Source organism: Rhinopithecus roxellana, chromosome 2 (genome assembly GCF_007565055.1).
Source record: "Rhinopithecus roxellana isolate Shanxi Qingling chromosome 2, ASM756505v1, whole genome shotgun sequence".
Taxonomy (NCBI): domain Eukaryota; kingdom Metazoa; phylum Chordata; class Mammalia; order Primates; family Cercopithecidae; genus Rhinopithecus; species Rhinopithecus roxellana.
In genome coordinates this window covers 117,850,724-117,872,309 of record NC_044550.1, presented here as the reverse complement: position 1 = coordinate 117,872,309, position 21,586 = coordinate 117,850,724, and the positions used below count along the sequence as shown (strand labels likewise).

The 21,586-nt window shown below is 34.2% G+C and overlaps 1 protein-coding gene across 2 annotated transcripts in view; it reads left to right on the top strand.

Annotated features, from left to right (window-relative positions):
• WDR17 (WD repeat domain 17) overlaps positions 1 to 21,586 on the top strand; it is a 113,726-nt gene that overhangs the window by 58,968 nt on the left and 33,172 nt on the right. The window contains exons 5-13 of one of the 2 annotated variants that reach the window (XM_030919050.1): positions 2,936 to 3,187; positions 4,723 to 4,794; positions 6,566 to 6,688; positions 9,064 to 9,248; positions 12,048 to 12,216; positions 14,440 to 14,531; positions 17,461 to 17,543; positions 19,673 to 19,759; positions 20,134 to 20,298. In XM_030919050.1, coding sequence (XP_030774910.1) covers positions 2,936 to 3,187; positions 4,723 to 4,794; positions 6,566 to 6,688; positions 9,064 to 9,248; positions 12,048 to 12,216; positions 14,440 to 14,531; positions 17,461 to 17,543; positions 19,673 to 19,759; positions 20,134 to 20,298 — 1,228 coding nt within the window. The remainder of the gene's footprint in view (positions 1 to 2,935; positions 3,188 to 4,722; positions 4,795 to 6,565; positions 6,689 to 9,063; positions 9,249 to 12,047; positions 12,217 to 14,439; positions 14,532 to 17,460; positions 17,544 to 19,672; positions 19,760 to 20,133; positions 20,299 to 21,586) is intronic. The other variant, XM_010384075.2, reaches the window with a different exon arrangement.

Here is a 21,586-nt window from a genome sequence, read left to right as displayed (position 1 = left end):
CCTGGCTTCCTGTTCCTTGGCGTGTGGCAGTATAACTGCAGTCTTCACATGGCACGTGGCATCCCTGCTGTGTGCATGCATGTCTCTGTGACAAAACTTTCCCTTTTATAAAGACATAGTCGTATTGGATTAGGCTCTACCCTAAGGGCCTCATCTTAACTTGATCATCTGCGAAGGCCCTAATTCCAAATAAGATCACATTTGCAGGTACTGGGAATTAGGACTTTAACGCCTTTTTTGAGGGAGCACAGTTCAGTCCATAACAACCCAGTACAGACTTGTTAACCTCATTTATTCTGCAGGATTTATTTAGCAATTAATATGCACAAAACATTATAAAAGGTACAATCCTGATAGTTATTTTCCATTTGCATATACATGAGCTAATGGATCATGAAGGAATCACTACCTTTTAATTCTAACACTACATTCTGGATTGTGAGTTTGAAACTGTTAACATTAATACCAGGATAGCTAGACTTCTTACTGCTCATGAGTTGTTAACCTTATCTTCTTAATGACTTACCAGCACCACAGATGGCTCTATCCCTGTGTTACAACATAGGATTTCTGTCCTCCAGGTTCTTGCAGGAACCTATGACCTCAATATCTCTGTTGTCTAGTCCTTCTCAGAAGAAACAATAAATATTCATGGAGAACTGGCCACAATAATGTAGTTCATCATTTTAAATCAGTAATTTTTAAACTGTGCTTTGTATGTTTGTATACTTGTGTGTGTATTGAGGGTAGGAGGGCTTCATAGATGATCCAGCTGAGTTTTAAGCCTTCTTCTCACTTTCAGCCTGAAAAGCACCATGCTATCCTGTATTACTTACTGGATTTTCTTGTAAACTTTCTCATGTGAACAGAAGATTCCAGGGCAAAAAAAACTGGAAAACTGCTTTAGCTATCTCAAGTGTATTCTTAGGCCATGTTCATCAGAGAACCTTTTAAAAAATCTTTATTATAATCATGTTTAAATTGAATTGATTTTAGTATTACTCCGTGAATGTGCCTTAATAAAATTTGCTTTGTTTTATTTTAGGAATATTGTTGATGACACTGTCTCTATATAACTGTTACTTAGTGGAAAAAACGGACTCAGTTTCTCCTGCTGTACTCTCACAACACCACTTCTGACACTAGATGTGTGAGAGGCTTTCTCCACACATTAAGCTAGTGGTCACCTCTACAGCAGACACTCACTGGGTGTCCTCCAATTCAATTCCGAAACTATCTACCTGGAGATAGAGTCACATCACACACACTGAGGGATCAGTCCCCATGACTGTCCCGTCTTATGCCAGTTGTAAGCTCCAGCTTATTTTGCCTGTGCTTCTGAACGACTGGCTATAAATTGAGGTTCCCATGGCCCCCTCCTTGGATTTGATTAGTTTGCTAGAGAAGCTCACAAAACTCAGGGAAACACTTCCTTAACTTATTATAAAGAGTATTACAATGATACAAATGAAAAGATGAAAAGGGCAAGGCATATGGGAAAGAACATGGGGCTTCCATGCTATCTCCAGGCATGCGCCCTCCAGGAGCCTCCACGTGCTCAGCTTTCTGGAAGCTCCCAAATTCTGCTTCTTTTGGGTTTTTATAGAAGCTCTATTACATAGGCATATTGATTAAAACGTTGGCCCTTGGCGATCAGCCTAACCTTCAGTCCCTCTTCCTTCCCTGGACATTGGGAGATGAGGTTGAAGGTCCCAAATCTCTAATCAAGCCTTGGTCTTTCCAGTAACCAGTCCCCATTGTGAAGCCACCTAGTGGCCACCAGCTACCTAGTCAACTCATTAGCATACAAAAAGACACTGTAGAGATTCCAAGGATTTTAGGAGTTGTAATGCCAGGAAACAGGGATGAAAACCAAACATTTATTTCACAATATCATAGTCTCCCTCTTAGAAACACACAGGAGGCATGTTTTTCTGGCCTCAATTCTGTAATTATGGGATTGCAGCAAGAGTTGTATTATCTTTCAATTGTGCTTTTTAAAAAGTAAACGCTTCCTTTATGATACTCAGGACTCATTGGTACTTTCTGTAGTCTCTTTAACTGTTGCTTCACTGCCTCTCTTGAGAATGAGAGGACTCGCCCAGTGGATTCCCATGTGGTATCTCAGCAGAATTATTATTTTTTCCATATTTCCAGTTGTGTACATAAATTACAAGGAACAATAAGTTTGTTTGGTGATCCTTTGCTTTATTTAAATTAGACTTGTTTTAACTCCGTATCTTTCTGGCTTCCCTATTTGTACCAATAGTCGGGTGTGAATTATTATTATGGCAGATGGATGAATGAGAAAGGAATAAGAGTAAATATTAAGATGCCGTTTAAAATGTGCACTACTATTCTAAACATTTTAATCAAATCCATTTAGTCATTTTTTAAAACTCTGTGAAATAAGTATTGTTATATTCTCCATTATTTAAAAAAAAAAATGAGGCACAGGGAGGTTAAGTATCTGGTCTGAGGCAGCAAAGCCAGTAAGAAGCAGAACTAGGATTGGACCCAGGCAGTCAGCCAGCTCTGACATTTCTCCTTTTAAATCACTATATGATATTCTTCATTTCAATAAGCATTTTCCCTATTTCTATGCTGCTGTAACCCAGTGACATTTGTAATTGTGGACAAGATCTGAGTATATTATTTATCTGTGTATTTTCTTACCGCTTTTAGGTAACAAACGGGAGACACATTCAAGGCACGAGAAATTGCCAAAGCAGAGTATTGAGTCTGACTTTCATCAATAGGACAAACAAATTTTTTGTGCATTCATGTGTCAGTTATGCCCTCTGCGTATAAACACCACATTTGTATTTTCAATACCCTCAGAGATAGATATTGTAGAAGGAAAAAGTTAAAATCATCCAAATTATTGATCTTTTTTGCAAGTTTTTCGGAAATAATTATTTCTATATTTTAATAGGTAATAAAAATCAGAAACATGTTCTGAGACCTGAATCCCTTGAAGGGACAGATGAAGAGGATCCCGTTACAGCCTTGGAGTGGGACCCACTGTCTACCGACTATCTTCTAGTGGTTAATTTGCATTCTGGAATTCGCCTCGTAGATTCTGAATCACTTTCTTGCATAACAACATTTAATCTTCCCAGTGCAGCGGCTTCTGTGCAGTGCTTAGCCTGGGTTCCCAGTGCTCCAGGGATGTTTATAACTGGAGGTAAGCTAATCCCCATCCCGCAGAGTTTTAAATATGTGTGTATATTCTTTCATTGAATTTAGGAAATTGTCCTTATAGGTTGATTTTGTGGAAAATTTATTAATAGCTGAATTATTATCATTCATTGTAAATTGCTAGTGTACTTTTATTTTTATTGTGTGTCATTGATGGTAAATAAAATGAAATGACAAATAAAAATGAAACTTAAGGTCCACTCTGCCAAGTTTCTGGAAATACCTTGGAATATATTATATATGTGCACACATGTGAGCATGTCTGTATATGTGCAAAAGACAAAGACAGTTCAATTTCAGGCGTAGTAGGATGACAGTGAAGGTGCTGACTAGAAAAACAATTACCTGATCAGAGCTTTATTAGCCTCACTGTCTTATTCCATTTTGTGTTGCTATAACTGAATACCATAGAATATTCTGCTATAGCAGAATACCACAAGCTGAGTGATCTATGAACCACAAAAGGTTTATAGTTTATAGTAATCTAAACTATAAACTAGTTTAGATTAGTTTAAGGCTAATCTAAGGAGGCTGGGATGCCCAAGAGCATGGCACAGGCATCTGGTGAGGAACTTTGTGCTGCTGAAAGCAAGAGAGGGCAAGAGCATGAAAGCAAGAGGAGAACTAGCTCGCTTTTATAACAAAGCCACTCTCACAATAAATAACCCACTCCTACACTGTCTATAGTAATCCATTCATAAGAGTAGAGCCCACATGACCTAACTGCCTCAGATTAGACCCTGTCTCCTAACAATGTTGCATTGGGGATTAAGTTTATAATACAAGAATTTGTGGGAGGCATTCAAACTCTAGCACTCACTGATCCATGGGTTGAACGGATACTCCTTCATGGTTTCCTAGTCATGAGAGAATTAGCAAAGCTAAGTAGTGATAGGGGATGGGAAGATGGGGGAATTGAGGAATAATAACTAGAAACTAAATGACTCTCTACTTTTACCATTTAATTGTGTTCAGAGAGAGAGACCTCTGGAAAACAGAATATGTTCAGCTACTGTATAAATACTTCCCATATTTGCTAAGTGTAAAATAATAGACAAAGACTCTTTATCATCTCAAAATTTTAAATTCTTTACTTCTTTAACAATATAATACTGATGCCACCCTGTATCTTTGGGTTCTGCATCCGTGAATTGAACCAACTGTCAATGATAAATGTTAGGGGAAAAAATTCCACAAAATTTCAAGAAGCAAAAACTGACTTTGCAGTGTGACAAGTACTACGTTGAATCCATGTGAATAATGTGATGTGTAGGCATTGGATTAGGTATAGCAAGTGATATGGCTTGACTGTGTCTCCACCAAAGATCTTATCTTGAATTGTCATTGCCATAATCCCCAACTGTCAAGGCCTGACCCAGGTGGAGCTAATTGGATCATGGGGGCCACAGTTTCCCCTATACTGTTCTCGTGATAATGAGTGAGTCTCACGAGATCTGATGGTTTTATAAATGTCTGGCATTTCTCCTGTTTGCCATCACTCCATTCCACTGCCCTTTGAAGAAGGTGCCTGCTTCTCCTTTGCCTTCCACCATGATTGTAAGTTTCCTGAGGCCTCCCCAGCCATGCAGAACTGTGAGTCAATGAAACCTCTTTTCTTTATAAATTACCCAGTCTTGGGTATTTCTTTATAGCAGTGTGAGAACAGATTAATACAGTAAATAATCTGGAAATGATGTAAAGTATACGAGAAAACATGCATAGGTTATATCCAAATATTATGCCACTTTATGTAAGAGACTTGAGCATTCATGGATTTTGTTATCCATGGGAGGTCCTGGAACCAATCTCCCGTGGATAACAAGGGGCAACTGTACATGAAAGTAGATGGGTTCTTAATTTATATATCTTAATTGCCTTTGACTTTTCAGGATATAGTTAATAATAGGCATAGAATTTTTTTTTTTTTTTTTAAGACAGTGTCTTGTTCTGTCATGCAGGCTGGAGTGCAGTGGTGCAATCTTGGCTCACTGCAACCTCCACCTCTGGGTTCAAGTGATTCTCCTGCTTCAGCCTCCCAAGTAGCTGAGATTGCACTGTGGCATATGCCACCACACCTGGATAATTTTTCTACTTTTAGTAGAGATGGAGTTTTACCATGTTGGCCAGGCTGGTCTCAAACTCCTAACCTCAAGTGATCCACCTGCCTCAGCCTCCCAAAGTGCTGGGATTACAGGCATGAACCATCATGCCCAGCCCAATAGGCATAGAAATTTTTAATGTCTATTATTACTGTTACTGAAATATCCTTCACATATGAAATTCACCATTTTTAAAGCATACAGTTCAGTGGTTTCTAGTATATTCATAAAACTATACAATTTTTACCACCATCTAATTAAAAAACATGTCATTATTCCCCCAGCCAACCCTGTACTCATCAGCAGTTACTCTCCATTACTCCCTTGCCGAAGTCCCTGAAATACACATGGGCAAACGTAAACTGCTAATTGCTTTCTATCTCTGTGGCCTTGCTTCTTCTGGACATTTCATATAAATGGAACCATTCAGTCTGTTGCCTTTTGATTCTGGCTTCTTTCACGTAATGTAAAGTTTTCAAGGTTCATCCATGTTATAGCATGTATCAGTGCTTCCTTCCTTTTTATGGCTGAATAATATGTAATTTTACAGATGTGGCAGGTTTTTGTTTATCCATTCATCTGTTGATAGACAGATATATTGTTTCCACCTTTTCGCTGTTATAGATAATGATGCTATGAACATGTATGTACAAGTTTTGGTGTGGTCTTTTGCTTATTATTCTGTTGAGTGTTTGTCAAGGAGAGGAATTGCTGAGCCATATGGTAATTCTATATTTAATCATTTGTGGAACTGCCAGACTCTTCTCCAAAGCAGTAATTAAGGTGGGAATTTTGGAAGAAAGGAAACTGTCTGACTGGTCTTCAGGTATATCTGACAGTCCTTAATGGCTGAAAGTGGACAGTGGAGCAGTTTATAAACATTTCAAAGGTGGAAGGATTGATTATTTAAGGCTAGAAATCGAGAGTTTTCTGTCGCTGGCCATTTCTTAGAACAAGTGTGTGTGTCAATAGGGTCTTTTTTTGTGATTATTATAATGATCTTTATTGGAGGAAGCTACCAAGACAGGCAGTTTCTAACCCTGTAAAAGGTTTTGGAGCAAAAAAGTAGTGACACATGCCAAAAATGTAAAGGTTAAATAGTATTTCAGCTGTTTGGTTGTATTACTCTATGGTATTGTTATTCAAAGGATGTCAATAATTAGTCCTAAAATATTTCCAGTTGAAATTTTGTTATGCTTTTATGTTTAGGCATTTTAGTTTCATACAAAATTTGTTAAAATATGCTTTTTCCCTGATCTGACTAGATTCTCAAGTGGGTGTTTTACGCATTTGGAATGTTTCAAGAACAACACCTATTGATAACCTTAAATTAAAGAAAACAGGATTTCACTGCTTACATGTACTTAATTCTCCTCCAAGAAAAAGGCGTAAGTAAAAATGTTATCAAAATTTTAATTTTTAAAAAATATTGTATTTTCTATCAAATAAAATGATATAGTGATATATCAAATACTATATGCCACTGAAAAGCAATTTTTAAAAAAAGGTTTTGATAATATATGTGCTCAAGGAACCATCAAAGCTACACAAGATCTAGTATTACTAAATTGAAAATATTTAGAGTCAAGTTACATTTTTTAATGCTAATAAATCGGATATTTAGGTAATTTCAGATTACATGGAAAAGATGAATCAATGATATTGATGAAAATAAATTAGAAATATTAAGAGTGATAGGATTAAATAGATTATCTGAACTGGGAGAATTTATGTTTTAAACATGGCCCGTTTAAAATCTGTACAGGTTATAACAAAGTTAAAGCAGCCTAAATATTCAAATTATAGGATCTGGTATACATATTACATGTTTGAATACCAGTTGTCACTGGATTAGTAGTTAGTATTATGGATCTTCTGTATCTTCTTTATTTCTGTTTATATTTTCTGTATCATTCATTGCCTCTGTAATGAAGAAAAAATAAAATACACTTAATTTATAAAAAGAAAACATCGGGAAATATGGGGGAGGTTTAGAATTAGAACTTTTTTCAAATATAAGGGAAAAGTAATAGACTTCCAGTTACGTCTATCATGGTTGCTCTGCGTGGTTGGTAGCATTCCCGTTTTGTATAATACACCATAAAAAATATGCGGTAAGGAGTTCAGTGGTGAAAAATTTACAGTGATTGCTTCCTTCTGACTCTATAATATACTAAGTAATTAACAATGGCTATTCAAAGTAATGTTATTTTGGTGTCTAATTGGTAGGCAATGGCAAGTAGTAGAAAATCTCTGTATTTGAACCTATACCCCTTGTACAAAATTGTGAAGTCACTAATAAATCTAGAGCCTGGAAACTGGAGAGTCTAGAAATATCAGGACTAGAGAAGTAATATGCTGGATACTGGCTTACTGTTTAGGGATCTTGCAATTTTTCTGTCATTGTTGGTTCCTTTATTTGTTTAGAAGCTTTGAACTACCATGTCATGGAATGTCTGACATACCAGATTCTTTTCTTTCATATTTTTTTCCTTACTACAAAAGTAGCCCATTTCCATTAGACAAAGTCAGAAAATATGAAGAATAGCATAGCAGTCTTGTCATTTTCGAGCAATTCTTTTCAGATTACCTCTTGTTTGACTTCTAGGTTTTTCCCTCAGTTTTTTAATATAACAGAAAGTATGGAAAAAGAACAATTGTGAAAATGAAATTTTAAAAAGTAAACATTCTGAATTCTGAAAAGCAGGATTTACAAATAGATTGGTGCATAAAAGTTGTCTAACCCACCTATAATGTCAATTAATTAAACTGTTAGAAAAACCAATGATGGATTATATTAATTTTTAACCAAAATATCAGCAAAATTTTAGTGAACCAAATTCATTGCTACCAAATGCCTCTTTTGTCATTTGTAGTTCATTCTAGTTTGGACTTTCTTTAATTCTCAGATTCTGAGAAATGAATATTATCCAGAATAAATGAACTAAGAAAAATTGTATTGTATTTTAATTTTAAAAATACTGAGAAATATTTTCCGTATTCCAGTGTATAATTTAATAGCCTCATAATTTACTGTAGGGTCATTATTTTGGATTAAGTTTGTAGGAAAATATTTCCATTCACATTCTAAGGAAAAGATTTTTGGAAGAAGACAAAATATGGGATAAATAATATATAAAAATAAACACATTGATATTTATGTAATTGAAAGTAGGAGAAATCCAAGTCTATGAACAGTAAAAAGAAAAAACTAACAAAAAAACACCTAGGAAAAAGAAAGAAAATTGAGATGCCAATGCAGGTCAGATAGTGTTGTGATTCTTATTTTGTGCTAAATTAAAATGAACTATCCATAATCTCAAAAAATTATTTTCCCTGGCTTGGAAATTATTGGCAGAGAGTTATTTGTTTTAAAAGAAAAAATTATATGCATATATGTTTGTGTGTGTGGAAGGAGGGAATAAGTTATGTCAGGATTTTGAAAGAAGTGTATAATTCAGAAACAGTCATGCTGCGCTTTAATTTATGGGGTGATAAGAAACTACACATTCACAACAGATTGTGATCCCTCAACACACTAATTTTCGTCTATTGGCTCCATCTGTACTTTAAAATAATGTCCAATTTTGTGCTTATATTTTTTGGCAATCCCAAAGAAGTGCTCATGTGGTAGAAAATATGATCATTGCCTAAAAGGTTTACTGGTACAGATTCTGGAATTTTTTTTTTTTAATGAAGAATCTTTCTAAATTAAGTTCTGTGGTTTTATTCCAATAAGAATGTTTTTTTTCTTCTATTTTAGTTTCAGTCCAATCTCCAACCAAAAACCATTGTACATCCTCAACAAGTGAAGCAGTTCCACCCCCAACTTTGACACAGAATCAAGCGTTTTCTCTTCCTCCTGGTCATGCAGTGTGTTGTTTCTTGGATGGTGGAGTTGGACTTTATGATATGGGAGCTAAGAAGTGGGATTTTCTTAGAGACTTGGTATGTATTTAGTCATTCCTTTATTATACATAACACTTTTTTGTGTAAACCCATGATCTTTACTTTTACTTGTATCTTAATATTATTTGAAATTATTTTTGTAAGTAATAATATATTAGAAATTTATTGTAGCTGGTTGAAACATTTTAGAAAATGCATAGAATTTTAAATGATAAAACTACTAAAATAATTTTTAACCACTATACTTTTAAAATCATAATGTCTACTTATATTTTATGTACAATGGACAATTGCATAGCTGTAGTATATTTTGAAAACAAAACGAGAATAGAATGTCCTTTCAAGAGAAAAGACAAGTTGATCTCTGCCAGTTACTCAAAGCCTTATTGTTCCCATTCATTAATTGAATAAGGTCGGGTTATGTTTTCTAAGATTTGTTTCTATTGTTGAATTGTTATGATACTTAACTGATTCTATGAATTCTGTTTTTATGATAATTAAGCCCCTATATAAGATAAAATACAACCTTCTCGAGATCCCACATTTTTCTCTGGTTGTATTCTGTGGTACAGCCCCACTACCTAATATAGTATCTGCCACGTAGCAAGACTATTAAATTTTGTTGAATGAATGAATGAAGATATGCAATAATACATATTGTGTTATCATTAATATTTCTCAAAAACCATCATCTTTAATTTTCTCTGCTTTAGAGTTTCTAAAAATGCCCCTGTCTTTTTCCGCTGGTTTGAATTAGACTAAATTGGACATTTAAGAAACTTTTAAATGCTAATTATTTTCTTTTGATCTTAGAAAAAGAATCTAGAACTGTAATTGTCCTTGTAACTGAAGAGAGAGAAAGAATCAGTAATATTGTATCTTTTCAAGACTTCTCATTTCATTTTATTCTCAAATGAAAAATCGATTTATAGCAAAAATATTTTTTAAATAATCTGTAGCTTAATTATTTTAAAATTTTCATTTTGTAGATATTCATTTGAGGATGATATAATTTTCTTTTCACTTTAACTTTTCTTTTTATATAAACTGTTTCCTAGTGTGGTAAACTTTTTGTGTACTTCAAATTACCATTTATTTTTAAAAATTTATGAAAGGGAAGGGAGAGAAACGTAAGAATACACTTAAATCTATGAAAAGTTATGTAAGCAGAAGTCATGCAATCTAAATTCAATAAATTTTCTATGATACTTCATATTAAAAGTATATTTTACTTAAAATCTGTTAATTTATAATTCTAATAAATGCTGAATACTAAATACTAAAAGCTGCTTGATTATAAATTATCTCAGTTGCTTTTCTCACTTTAAATTGTGTGCCAGTCAGGAGGCAGTCATTTTTTCCTTATAGTTTCAATTTTCTTAACATAGACCCAAATTTGAAATTTCTCGAAGTGTTACCGGGAGAAACAACTCTGAACTGCTGTATGTATAAAGCATCTCCAAAGATTCCAGATTACATAGGATAAGAAATATATTATTAATATTTTTTAAAATCTTACATAATTTTAAAAATCTTATTAATAAACATTCCAAAAGGTGTACTTCCATGTAAATATTTGCTTCATTAAAATTAAGAAAAATGCCACAACATTTTCCTCTTCTTACCCACCTTCCTCTTGGTAAGAAGAAAACACGGAAGACACATTTACAATTTCGTTCTTGCTATGTGAATTTTCACGTTTCAAAAAATAAAAATTTAAGGCATAGCAGTGAAATAGCATTTAAAACTGCATATAAGTCCCTGCCTTGATTATGTTCCTAACATTGGAAATGACCACGTGGGACAGCTGCAGCCAGGTGAACCAGTGACTCTAACAACGTTTTTCCTTCTTGCTAACCCTTGAGATTTTTCTTTCCTTTACCTCCAGCCTAAAGGAGAAACTTTACAGTACTTTTGTAGTTTCCTAATGCTTGTGATTTGTGGTATTAATGGAAGTACAGAGTTTTAAGAACTTTCTTCTCTACCCTTATTCTATTAGTTGAGGACTAGAAAACCCTGTCTTTGTACTTGAACTCCGTCTGTAGATCCCAAATGTTAGTTTCGTTTGCTTAAAGAAGAAATTTCTATTCCCATTCCCCAGCACTAGAATAGTTGTAATTCCAGCTATTTATGTTGGTCTCTTAATGGATTTTCCCAAAGGCCCACAGTAGTTAAGCACTACTTTACTGGTATATGTTTACATGCATCTGCATATACCACTTTATAGTCTTGTGGGTGTTTGGGATCCAAATCATTGTGTAATGGGAGCAAGTATTCAGGTTCCAAAGAATAGACATAGAAAATTTTGGAACAAGGCTCATTAAAAATTGGGCTTATGCCTGATTCTTTTGTTTCTGCTAAAATTATGAGGTGCTTTTGGAGCATTAGTATAAAAAAGGAATATTTGCATTAAATGACTTTTAGTTTGAGTTTCATCTTGGTCTTCTATTATAGTGCCAGATGATGTATGGTAACTATTAAGTTAATTGCTTTATAGATTTCTAGCATAGCATTCTGTAAGTTTAATAAAAATAGAAAATATCTTTTGTACTGAATTGAAATTGAAAAGTGAGACTTCTGAACATCTTTGAGTTTAGTTGCTGATCTGAGGAACCGTGGCTGACTAAAATCTAGGTCTGTACAAAATAATACAGTCATGGCACAGAGAAAATTTAATCACCATAGTGATTCCAGTTTTCTGTTTTTCTTGCCTATATATTTTTGCATTAATATTTGGAAAACCATACTACATGTGTCGATTTGAGTATACATTGTGGTTCGTCTATTAGTAATGTGAAGTTTTCTCAATAATTATGACTCTTTATGCCATGTTCCTAGGGACATGTGGAAACTATCTTTGACTGCAAATTCAAGCCTGATGATCCTAATCTTTTAGCAACAGCTTCATTTGATGGCACTATAAAAGTCTGGGATATAAATACATTAACAGCAGTGTACACATCCCCGGGTAATGAAGGTGTTATTTATTCCCTTTCTTGGGCTCCAGGTAAGAGATATTTTACTGAAATTGGGAATGTAATGAAATGGCTTTTTAAAGTTTTATATTCATTTGAGTTACTTTCTTCCTCTTGATCTCATCTTGTTCTACATGGATGTAGATAGTGTGAACGTATTTGTTGATTCTCTTTTTGCGAGGTTTAAGAAGAGTCTGTCTGCAGAGGCACTTTGATTCCTGGTTTCCTCTATGTAACAAGTCATACAGAAAAACCACAGTAAATCAGGATTATCTTTACCCATCTAATATTAGTTGTATTTCTATGGCTACGCCTTTAAAAGTATAATATAATTTACGTGATAGAAGTTTTCTGGAAAATTTTAATGTAAATCCTGTTTATGGTTATATATCAAGTAACAGTTCACTTGTAACCGTGTAATTCTATAATAAGTTCGCCTTTGAAATACGGAAGAACTTGTATGCTATAATAAGATCTTATCTCTGATCTTAGATGCCACCTTCTACCTTGCTGTACATATAAAGGAGAGATGTCCTATGAAACCTCTGACATTGTCTCTCAAAACATTATTGTCCCATAACAAATAATTTCACACACCTAAATGAATTTTTCACTTTTAAGGTATATGTAATGGTTTACTTATTTGGCCTAATAGTAATATATTAATTCAGTAACTACATGCAATGTGGATATAGCTCATCCTTATTTTTTAAATTATTTCTTCATACACAGGGATTCTTAACTTTGAATATGTGGGCCTCTAAGGGTTTTATATTTCATCAGAGAGTTTGGGAATCTCTTAGAAATTTATGAATAATTTTTAGTTTATGTGTATATATGCCTATATCTGTCAAAGAGTATCATAGTACTCAGATTTTCAGAGTTTCATGATACAAAAAAGGTTAAGGACCACTGCTTTATGTATCCTTCATCTCCTACGATGAGGAGAGTTATAGAAAAAGGTTTTACTTACAACTCTTAATGACAATGTTTGTCCTTTAAGCAGAACATAACTGAGCCTGTTATCTTGATTATTGCAGTATGCACCTCCACAGTGGGTTACCTTGGCTAGCAATATAGGAATTGCACCAGCCAGTGCAGTCACCTTGCACTAGAGCTCTTATTAGCTGACTGCTCTTCATCCTACAAAAGTATTTATCTGAAACATAAAACATAAATAAAACTCGTGACTGTAAAAACTATTGTTTCAAATCATAACACAGAAGATCTAATCTGAGTTATAGCATTCTTTCGCTCTCTACATTGAGAATTTGCAGCAAGAAAGTAAAAATGTTAGAAAATGGAAATTCTGTCATTTTCTGTTATGTGATTACTGGTGAATCATGACTTTGAGGTAAGTGGGGATGATATTTAAAAGATACATGAGGGTTGACAAGGATGGAAATAGAGTGGGATATAGATAATTACATAATTTCCTCTGTATCTTAGTGTAGATAGAAGATGAAAAGAAAAGAAAGGCAAATAAATTTTGAAACATATCCCCAATAATTTAAGAACCCCAAAAGGAGAGCAGAGTAAAAATGTTAGAAATATGATGAGAACATTTTAGTGTGTATAATCGTTTCTCAGAAAGTAGTTTCTCCATATTTTTATTCCTAGATAGCAGATGACAGCCGCTCCTTTCTTCTGATGGAGAAAACCTCTTCTTTCACTGTCTTGCAAAAGGCACTTATTTAAGTCCTTGATCATTCACTTAGCAGTAGTTTTATTTTCACAAATATTTTTTATTTCTTAAACACAGAAAGCATTGTTTATGTTTTTATGGAGAAACTGTATTTTTCATGTGATCTGTTCGTAGAAATACTTTCATAACCATTAAAATACTACTAATCATGGAAATATGAATACAGACTGAATATATGACAATATTGAGGAATTATTGTTAATCTCCATGAGAGTCTGGTCTTGGTCAGTAAAGAAGTCCCTGTCTTTTAGACATGCATACTGAAGTTTTTAAGAATGAAATAATATGATATCAGAGATTTACTCCAAAGAACTTCAGCAGATGCTATAGACAGAACAAGATTGGCCATATTTTGATAATTGTTGAAGCTGTATAATGGATACATTAATTGTATTATTTTATCTGTATTTTATGCATTTAATAATTTCCAAAAAAATTAAAGAACTAGTTTGCAAATCTCAATTCTTACGCTTTCACAAGTTATATTTTTTAAAAAGAATTACATTTGTGGGAAACATTTAGTATACTGTCTAACAAATTGTTTCCTAAGGTGGTTTAAATTGTATTGCTGGGGGAACTTCCCGAAATGGTGCTTTTATTTGGAATGTTCAAAAGGGCAAAATTATACAACGATTTAATGAGGTAAGATGTATTTATTGCTACTGAATAATATAATGTTTTATACTATTTTGTATTTTGTAAATATTTTTATTTCATAATATAATAACACTTAATATATCAGGTGGTATGTATGTTCTCTCAATTAGAAGAAAACCCTAAAGGATACTCACATACTAAAATGAGTTCTGAAAATTGTAGCTGAGTCACCTGAAGTTGCATTAGAGAATCAAAGGAATTTGGGGTCATCCTCCACAAAATCTAGGCAAATACTAAATAATAGGAAGAAGACTAAACTCAGAGCAAGAACCAAATTATAGTCCTCGTTCTGTTATTAATTAGCTCTTGATATAAGGAGAATCATTTTATTGCCCTAAACCTGTTTCTTCACCTAAAAAATGATGAAGGTGGATTATATAACTTCTTAGATTTCCTTACAGTTTTCAAATTCTATTCTTCCATGAAGAGCCTTAAAACCTGCTCTCTTATATTTGTAGCATCACAGATTTTATTTCTCCTTTGGCTTGGAGTTATATTGTCATCCTATATTTTACTGAGTTCCATAAATATTTGAAAAATACATGTAGGCCGGGCGCGGTGGCTCAAGCCTGTAATCCCAGCACTTTGGGAGGCCGAGACGGGTGGATCACAAGGTCAGGAGATCAAGACCATCCTGGCTAACATTGTGAAACCCCGTCTCTACTAAAAAATACAAAAAAAAAAAAAAAAAAACTAGCCGGGCGAGGTGGCAGGCGCCTGTAGTCCCAGCTACTTGGGAGGCTGAGTCAGGAGAATGGCGTAAACCCGGAAGGCAGAGCTTGCAGTGAGCTGAGATCTGGCCACTGCACTCCAGCCTGGGCCACAGAGCGAGACTCCGTCTCAAAAAAAAAAAAAAAAAAAAAAGAAAAAGAAAAATACATGTAATCTGGTTACAAAATATTAGGTATGAATCGGGAAAATGATCTAAGATTGTCTTGAAATTTCATTTATTTTAGATGGTTACTGTTGAAGCTTATTAAATATATAATTTCTTTGAAAATTGCTTCTATATTTGGGGTTTTAAAAACATCTATACAAAGAGTATTATCCCTTTGAAGATGCTCCTTAATAGTCTTGCTCCCCCACTACTTGTAGTAGTGCAGCAGATACAGAGTTTTTAGGAAAACTTTATGGACCACTGTGAGCAATTTTGCCCTCAAAAAAGGAAACTTTGACAAAAGATTATAAAAGTTACATCCTTCCCTTTCTCTACATACAGCACAATACCCTTTCAGTTTAGCAATGCCCCAACCTGCCGTCTTCCCTCCCATCACCAACACAACAATATATCCCATAATAAATAGTGGATTATAAGAAGAGATGAGCCTAAAAATGAAACTTATAGCCTAGATTCAAAAATTGTGTATCTTTACTTATTAGATCTGTTGATTTCTTCTTATGGCATCTTGGCAACTTGGAATCTCACGTATCTGCCCACTAATATCTAAACACTTCCAGCCTGATTCTGGAAACCCAGTATTTTAGTATCAAGGACATGTCTTTTATTTCTTTATGTCTTCCCGACATTCACTAGCATAGTTAAGACCACTACTGAAATTGCTTAAATCGTATGTCATGAATAAGGGAAAAATTAACAATGCCAACTTTAATTAACTAAGCTACATGTGTTCCACAAAAAGAATTACAGGATAGTAGAGTCATAAATGCAATTTTCATGGGAATAAATGAAGCTGACAGAAGGCCTCCACCTCATAAAATGAATGAGCCGGGCGCGGTGGCTCACGCCTGTAATCCCAGCACTTTGGGAGGCCGAGGTGGGCGGATCATGAGGTCAGGAGATCAAGACCATCCTGGCAAACACGGTGAAACCCCATCTCTACTAAAAATACAAAAAAATTAGCCGGGCGTGGTGGCGGGCCCCTGTAGTCCCAGCTTCTAGGGAGGCTGAGGTAGGAGAATGGCGTGAACCTGGGAGGCGGCAGAGCTTGCAGTCCAGCCTGGGCAACAGAGCGAGACTCCGTCTCAAAAAAAATAAATAAATAAAATAAAATAAAATAAAATGAATGAATAAAGGGACTAGTCCCATTTTTAAATCTGCCTGCATAAACCTACCCTCCTTGATCCCCAAAGAGGCACAACCAGCGAACTGGAGATTGCGTTAAGAAGTTAAAGCTATATTTACACAGCAACCTTAAGATGTAAGATAAAAAGTCACCTTAGTTTCCCCTTAATGGAAGCCACAATTTAAGTACTATATAAAGTAGAAATGCTTTAATTAAAATTTAGAAATGGGTTGATGACAACTTTTATTTGCCGATCACACAGTTAATGAATGACACTCTCGTGTAATGTATTCCTTCTAGTTTTAAAAATTCTTATAATTCCAGCTATAACTGTATCCCCTGGCCCTTCCTCAGTCCTAGAAAGCAGAAAATCAAGCAAATATAAAGTGATTTATTATAGGAATAATGTTATATCTATTCTGATTTCTTTATAAAATGGAACAACTTTGGAACTTAGAGAAACAACCAATAATAACTGCTTACAACATTTCTTATACTGAGGTTGAAGTAGCACTGTGTTTGGAAGCAGACAGATAACTGTTTTCATCACCATACTGGTATTCATGGGAAAAGGCATTAAGCAGAGCTTAAATCTACAGATGACTTAAGGAGGATATTTTGACTCTTTACCTTGTATCCAACAGAAGGAAATGGAGCCACCTGATTTATGTCTTAAAACAACAGATTGATATCTTAAAACTTTTAAATTGTGACAGCTTTAGACATTTTAAAAGTGTATATTCAGGTTTCTGCTTTTGACAGTAATGCCTCTTTTAGTGTCATCTAAAGCACATTCCTAATAGAAAAGTAATACTTAGAAGAAGTAAATATATAAGAGAAAAAAAGGGGTGAATTATTTCTTATTGATAGGTATTTTACATTTTTTGAAGCATGGAACAAATGGAATATTCTGTATTGCCTGGAGTCATAAAGATTCTAAAAGAATAGCAACCTGCAGCAGTGATGATTTCTGGTAAGTCCTATGTATGATACATGATAGGAAATTACACTGTTCCCATTTGATCATTCCAATTGTGTATCAGTGATATTTCATTTGTACAGCTCTACCAACTCTCAGAAGCATTATTTTTAAGCCCATATAGTCACATACTATGTTACTATAATGTATCATTAATAAATAACAATGCAAGAATATTTAAAATTTGTTTAATGAGCCATTCATTGCTTTCTCAATGAAAATACTACTTGAATTATTATGAAAATACTCATTTTTTTGCCTCAAAGAACCTTTAAGGACTTTTCACAAAGTCTTAGTAATTATCATCACATCACATCACAAAATTTGTTTAATAAGCCATTCATTGCATTCTCAGTGAAAATACTACTTGAATTATTATGAAAATACTCATTTATTTGCCTCAAAGAAACTTTCAGGACTTTTCACTTAGTAATTATCATCACAATGAGAACCCAGTAGTATTTCAGTTTTACAGGTGATTCAGCAGATATAAAGTGCTGTGGAAACTTGTTTACAGTTTTGTAGATGCTGCTATTTATAAAGGGATAAAAAGCCTTTGCAAGGAGAAATAAGGTCATGCATGTGGGAAATATCTTTTGTTAGGAAATAACTTCACTGACCCTGTGTTTTAGAAGTATGTGCTTTCTTAATTCTTTAAGTTCCAGAAATAAGTAAGTTTCCAAATAAAAGTATGTAAGCAAAAAATGCCTGCTTTAAAAAACTTTTTAAAATCAGGTGCTCCTCCCCTGTAGCTATCTATGGATAAAGTCATCTTTGATAGGTGGATACGTGGTATAGACACTCATAGTTCTTGAGAATACAGAAGTTGTTAGGTTTTGCTAAATCCACTCCAGTCTTCTCTTCCTTACTTTTTAATTTCAGTAGAAAAGACAGTAGTTACAGAAACCAAAGATCCTTACTGGGAAGTTAAAATTTTCAGAAACAACAATATTAATGATTTTTTTTTCCTTGAAAGGAACTATGTGCTAATTGATAGATACCAAAATACAAAAGACCTGAGTTTTTTAATTAAGTGATACAAAATTAGTTTGACCATGTATTTCAGGGCATTATTTATTTGACAGATATCACATTCAGTGAGTAAACACCTGTAAGCATAAGTCACCATCACTCCCCAGTAACCTTAAAAGTGTTGGTGGGCCTAATAACATTTAAGACAGTCTTTTCCATACATTTCTAAAACTTCATCATACATTAATTAGTACATGCTTTTTTTCTAATGGAATCAATAGCTTTTGCATTGTGGTAATAATAGAGCAGGGTAGTAGAGCTTTTATTTTTGCAGTTAAATTACATAGAATCCTTTTCTGATAGCAGAGGGTAGGGGATCATCTCTGAATTATAGTTATATTACTGATAATATGCAATGAAAAGTTATAACTTAATGTCTTGGTCTTGGTGCAATGGTACATAAAACCAGCTTTATAAATACTTGTTTTAAATACTATAAATTTTGAACTACCTCATTTTGAAGCTAAAAATCTAACATATATGTTAGTTATATCATTATGTTTTAAAATGTATTAGACTATGTTTTCCTCAATTTAAAAAAATTCTATAAGAAGAAGCGTGTTTGTTGTTTTTCCATCGCTCAGGCTGGAGTGCAGTGGCGCAATCCCAGCTCACTGCAGCCTTCACCTCCTGAGTTCAAGTGATTCTCCTGCCTCAGCCTCCTGAGAAGCTGAGACCACAGGTGTGCACCACCACGCCTGGCCACCGTTTTTGTATTTTTTGGTAGAGATGGGGTTTCACCATGTTGGCCAAGCTGGTCTTAAACTCCTGACCTCAAGTGATCCACCTGCCTCGACCACCCAAAGTGCAGGGATTATAGGCATGAGCCACCGTGCCCGGACAAGAAAATACTTTTTAAATAAAAATTTATTACCTTCTATTAATTATAGGTTACCATAATTAATATTAAGAGATGCAAATATACTCATAATTGGTAATATTTATACAATACTGTCAAATGTTCCTTGTGCTTTGTAGACAAAATCTCTGTCCTGGAATATTTCTATTTGAAATTTATAATTCTGACTTTGTTTCCTTGAATAATGTATTAGAATGTTGTTTTTCTATTAACACGTTATAATTAATTCTAGTATTATTCGAACAATTGATGGTAAAGTGCTACACAAATATAAACATCCGGCTGCGGTGTTTGGTTGTGATTGGAGCCAAAACAATAAGTAAGTGTTTTTTTCTGAAATAAATAATAACTGCATTTTGGAAATTTTAAATAACCATAAAGTTTAGTGCTATTTCCAAAGGTAATATTTATCACTCTATTTATATGATATCCCCTTTGCCTAGCAAATGAGAAACAACCTTGTAATTGCTCATTTATTTTAGTTATTTTGATTCCATGAAGTTTTTACATGATTTACAAATATTGATTTCTTACTCTCAAAAAAACTTTCTAATACATAGGAAAAAAAATAATGCTAACTAATGAAAAATAGAAATGAGTCCATTGCATGTATAGCTTCTATCATAGAAACGTGGCCCTTTTTTTAATCTCACATATTTATCCTATGTCAATATTCCATTGATGATATTTCAGAGACATGATAGCCACTGGCTGTGAAGACACAAATGTTCGTGTTTATTACGTAGCCACCAGCTCAGATCAACCATTGAAAGTATTTAGTGGGCATACAGCAAAAGTGTTTCATGTTAAATGGTCTCCTCTGAGAGAGGGAATTCTTTGCAGTGGTTCTGATGATGGGTATGTATTTTTGGATTCTAATTTTCTTGTCCTTAAAATCATAAGCTGATATTTTCCTAGAAATGTATGTATTTATAGAATCAAATTGTATGTGGAAATAGATACATATTTAGACAGAGTCTCCCTCTGTCATCCAGGCTGGAATGCAGTGGCGTGATCTCGGCTCACTGCAAACTCCACCTCCCAGGTTTAAGTGATTCTTCTGCCTCAGCCTACCAAGTAGCTGGGAACCACAGATTTAGTATTGAATGATTAAGCATTTTTATTGAATTTTTGGCATAAATCCAAATTTAATAAGAGAAATAATTACGAGATTTCTCTAGGTTATGACTTGAAATAAGTCAGAATGGTAGGGAAATCAGTTATACTGCGGTACTCATGACAGAACTCACAGATGCTGTGCTTTGGCCTGGAAAGCGTCAGACACTCATTTGCAGTGGGGCCTATAAAAGCCTTTCTTAGATTTGACCAAAAAACATGCATTGGGACTTCGAAGCCTAACTACCTAACATGTTATAAAAGGAAAGACGCCTGTTCTAGTGGCCCCTACAATAGCATTAAATTGTTTTGATACAAATCCCTTTAATGTATTCTTATTTATGAAAGTATATCAAATGTAAAATATTTAAATGTTAACATCTATCAGAAATTAGCAACAAAAAATTTAGATTATAATATACTTTGATATATTGTCATGTACTAGCTTAAGAGGATAAAGAAGAAATGAAACTTTTTTTTTTTTTTTTTTTTGAGACAGAGTTTTGCTCTGTCGCCAGGCTGGAGTGCAGTGGTGCAATCTCAGCTCACTGCAACCTCTGCCTCCCAGGTTCAAGCAATTCTCCTGCCTCAGCCTCCCTAGTAGCTGGTACTACAGGTGTGCACCACCACACCCAGCTAATTTTTGTATTTTTAGTAGCGATGGGGTTTCACCATGTTGGCCAGGATGGTCTCGATCTCTTGACCTCATGATCCGCCTGCCTCAGCCTTCCAGAGTGCTGGGATTACAGACATGAGCCCCTGTGCCTGGCCAAAAGGAAACTTTTTATATAACGCAGAAAGGGATATGCCTTAAGAAATAAGAATATATCATTTATCTCCTATATTATATAGTGCAAAATAGTAATACGTTTGAAGTACTACTATTTTGTTGTCAATTTGGCATTTATCTCTGACTAAAAAATTATTGTGAATTGTCTAAGCAAAATTAGTAGTTGGAGGTCTTACATTGATTGTAAGTTAAATTTTAATTTCAGTAACATTTATACAATCAATAGATACAAGTAATTTC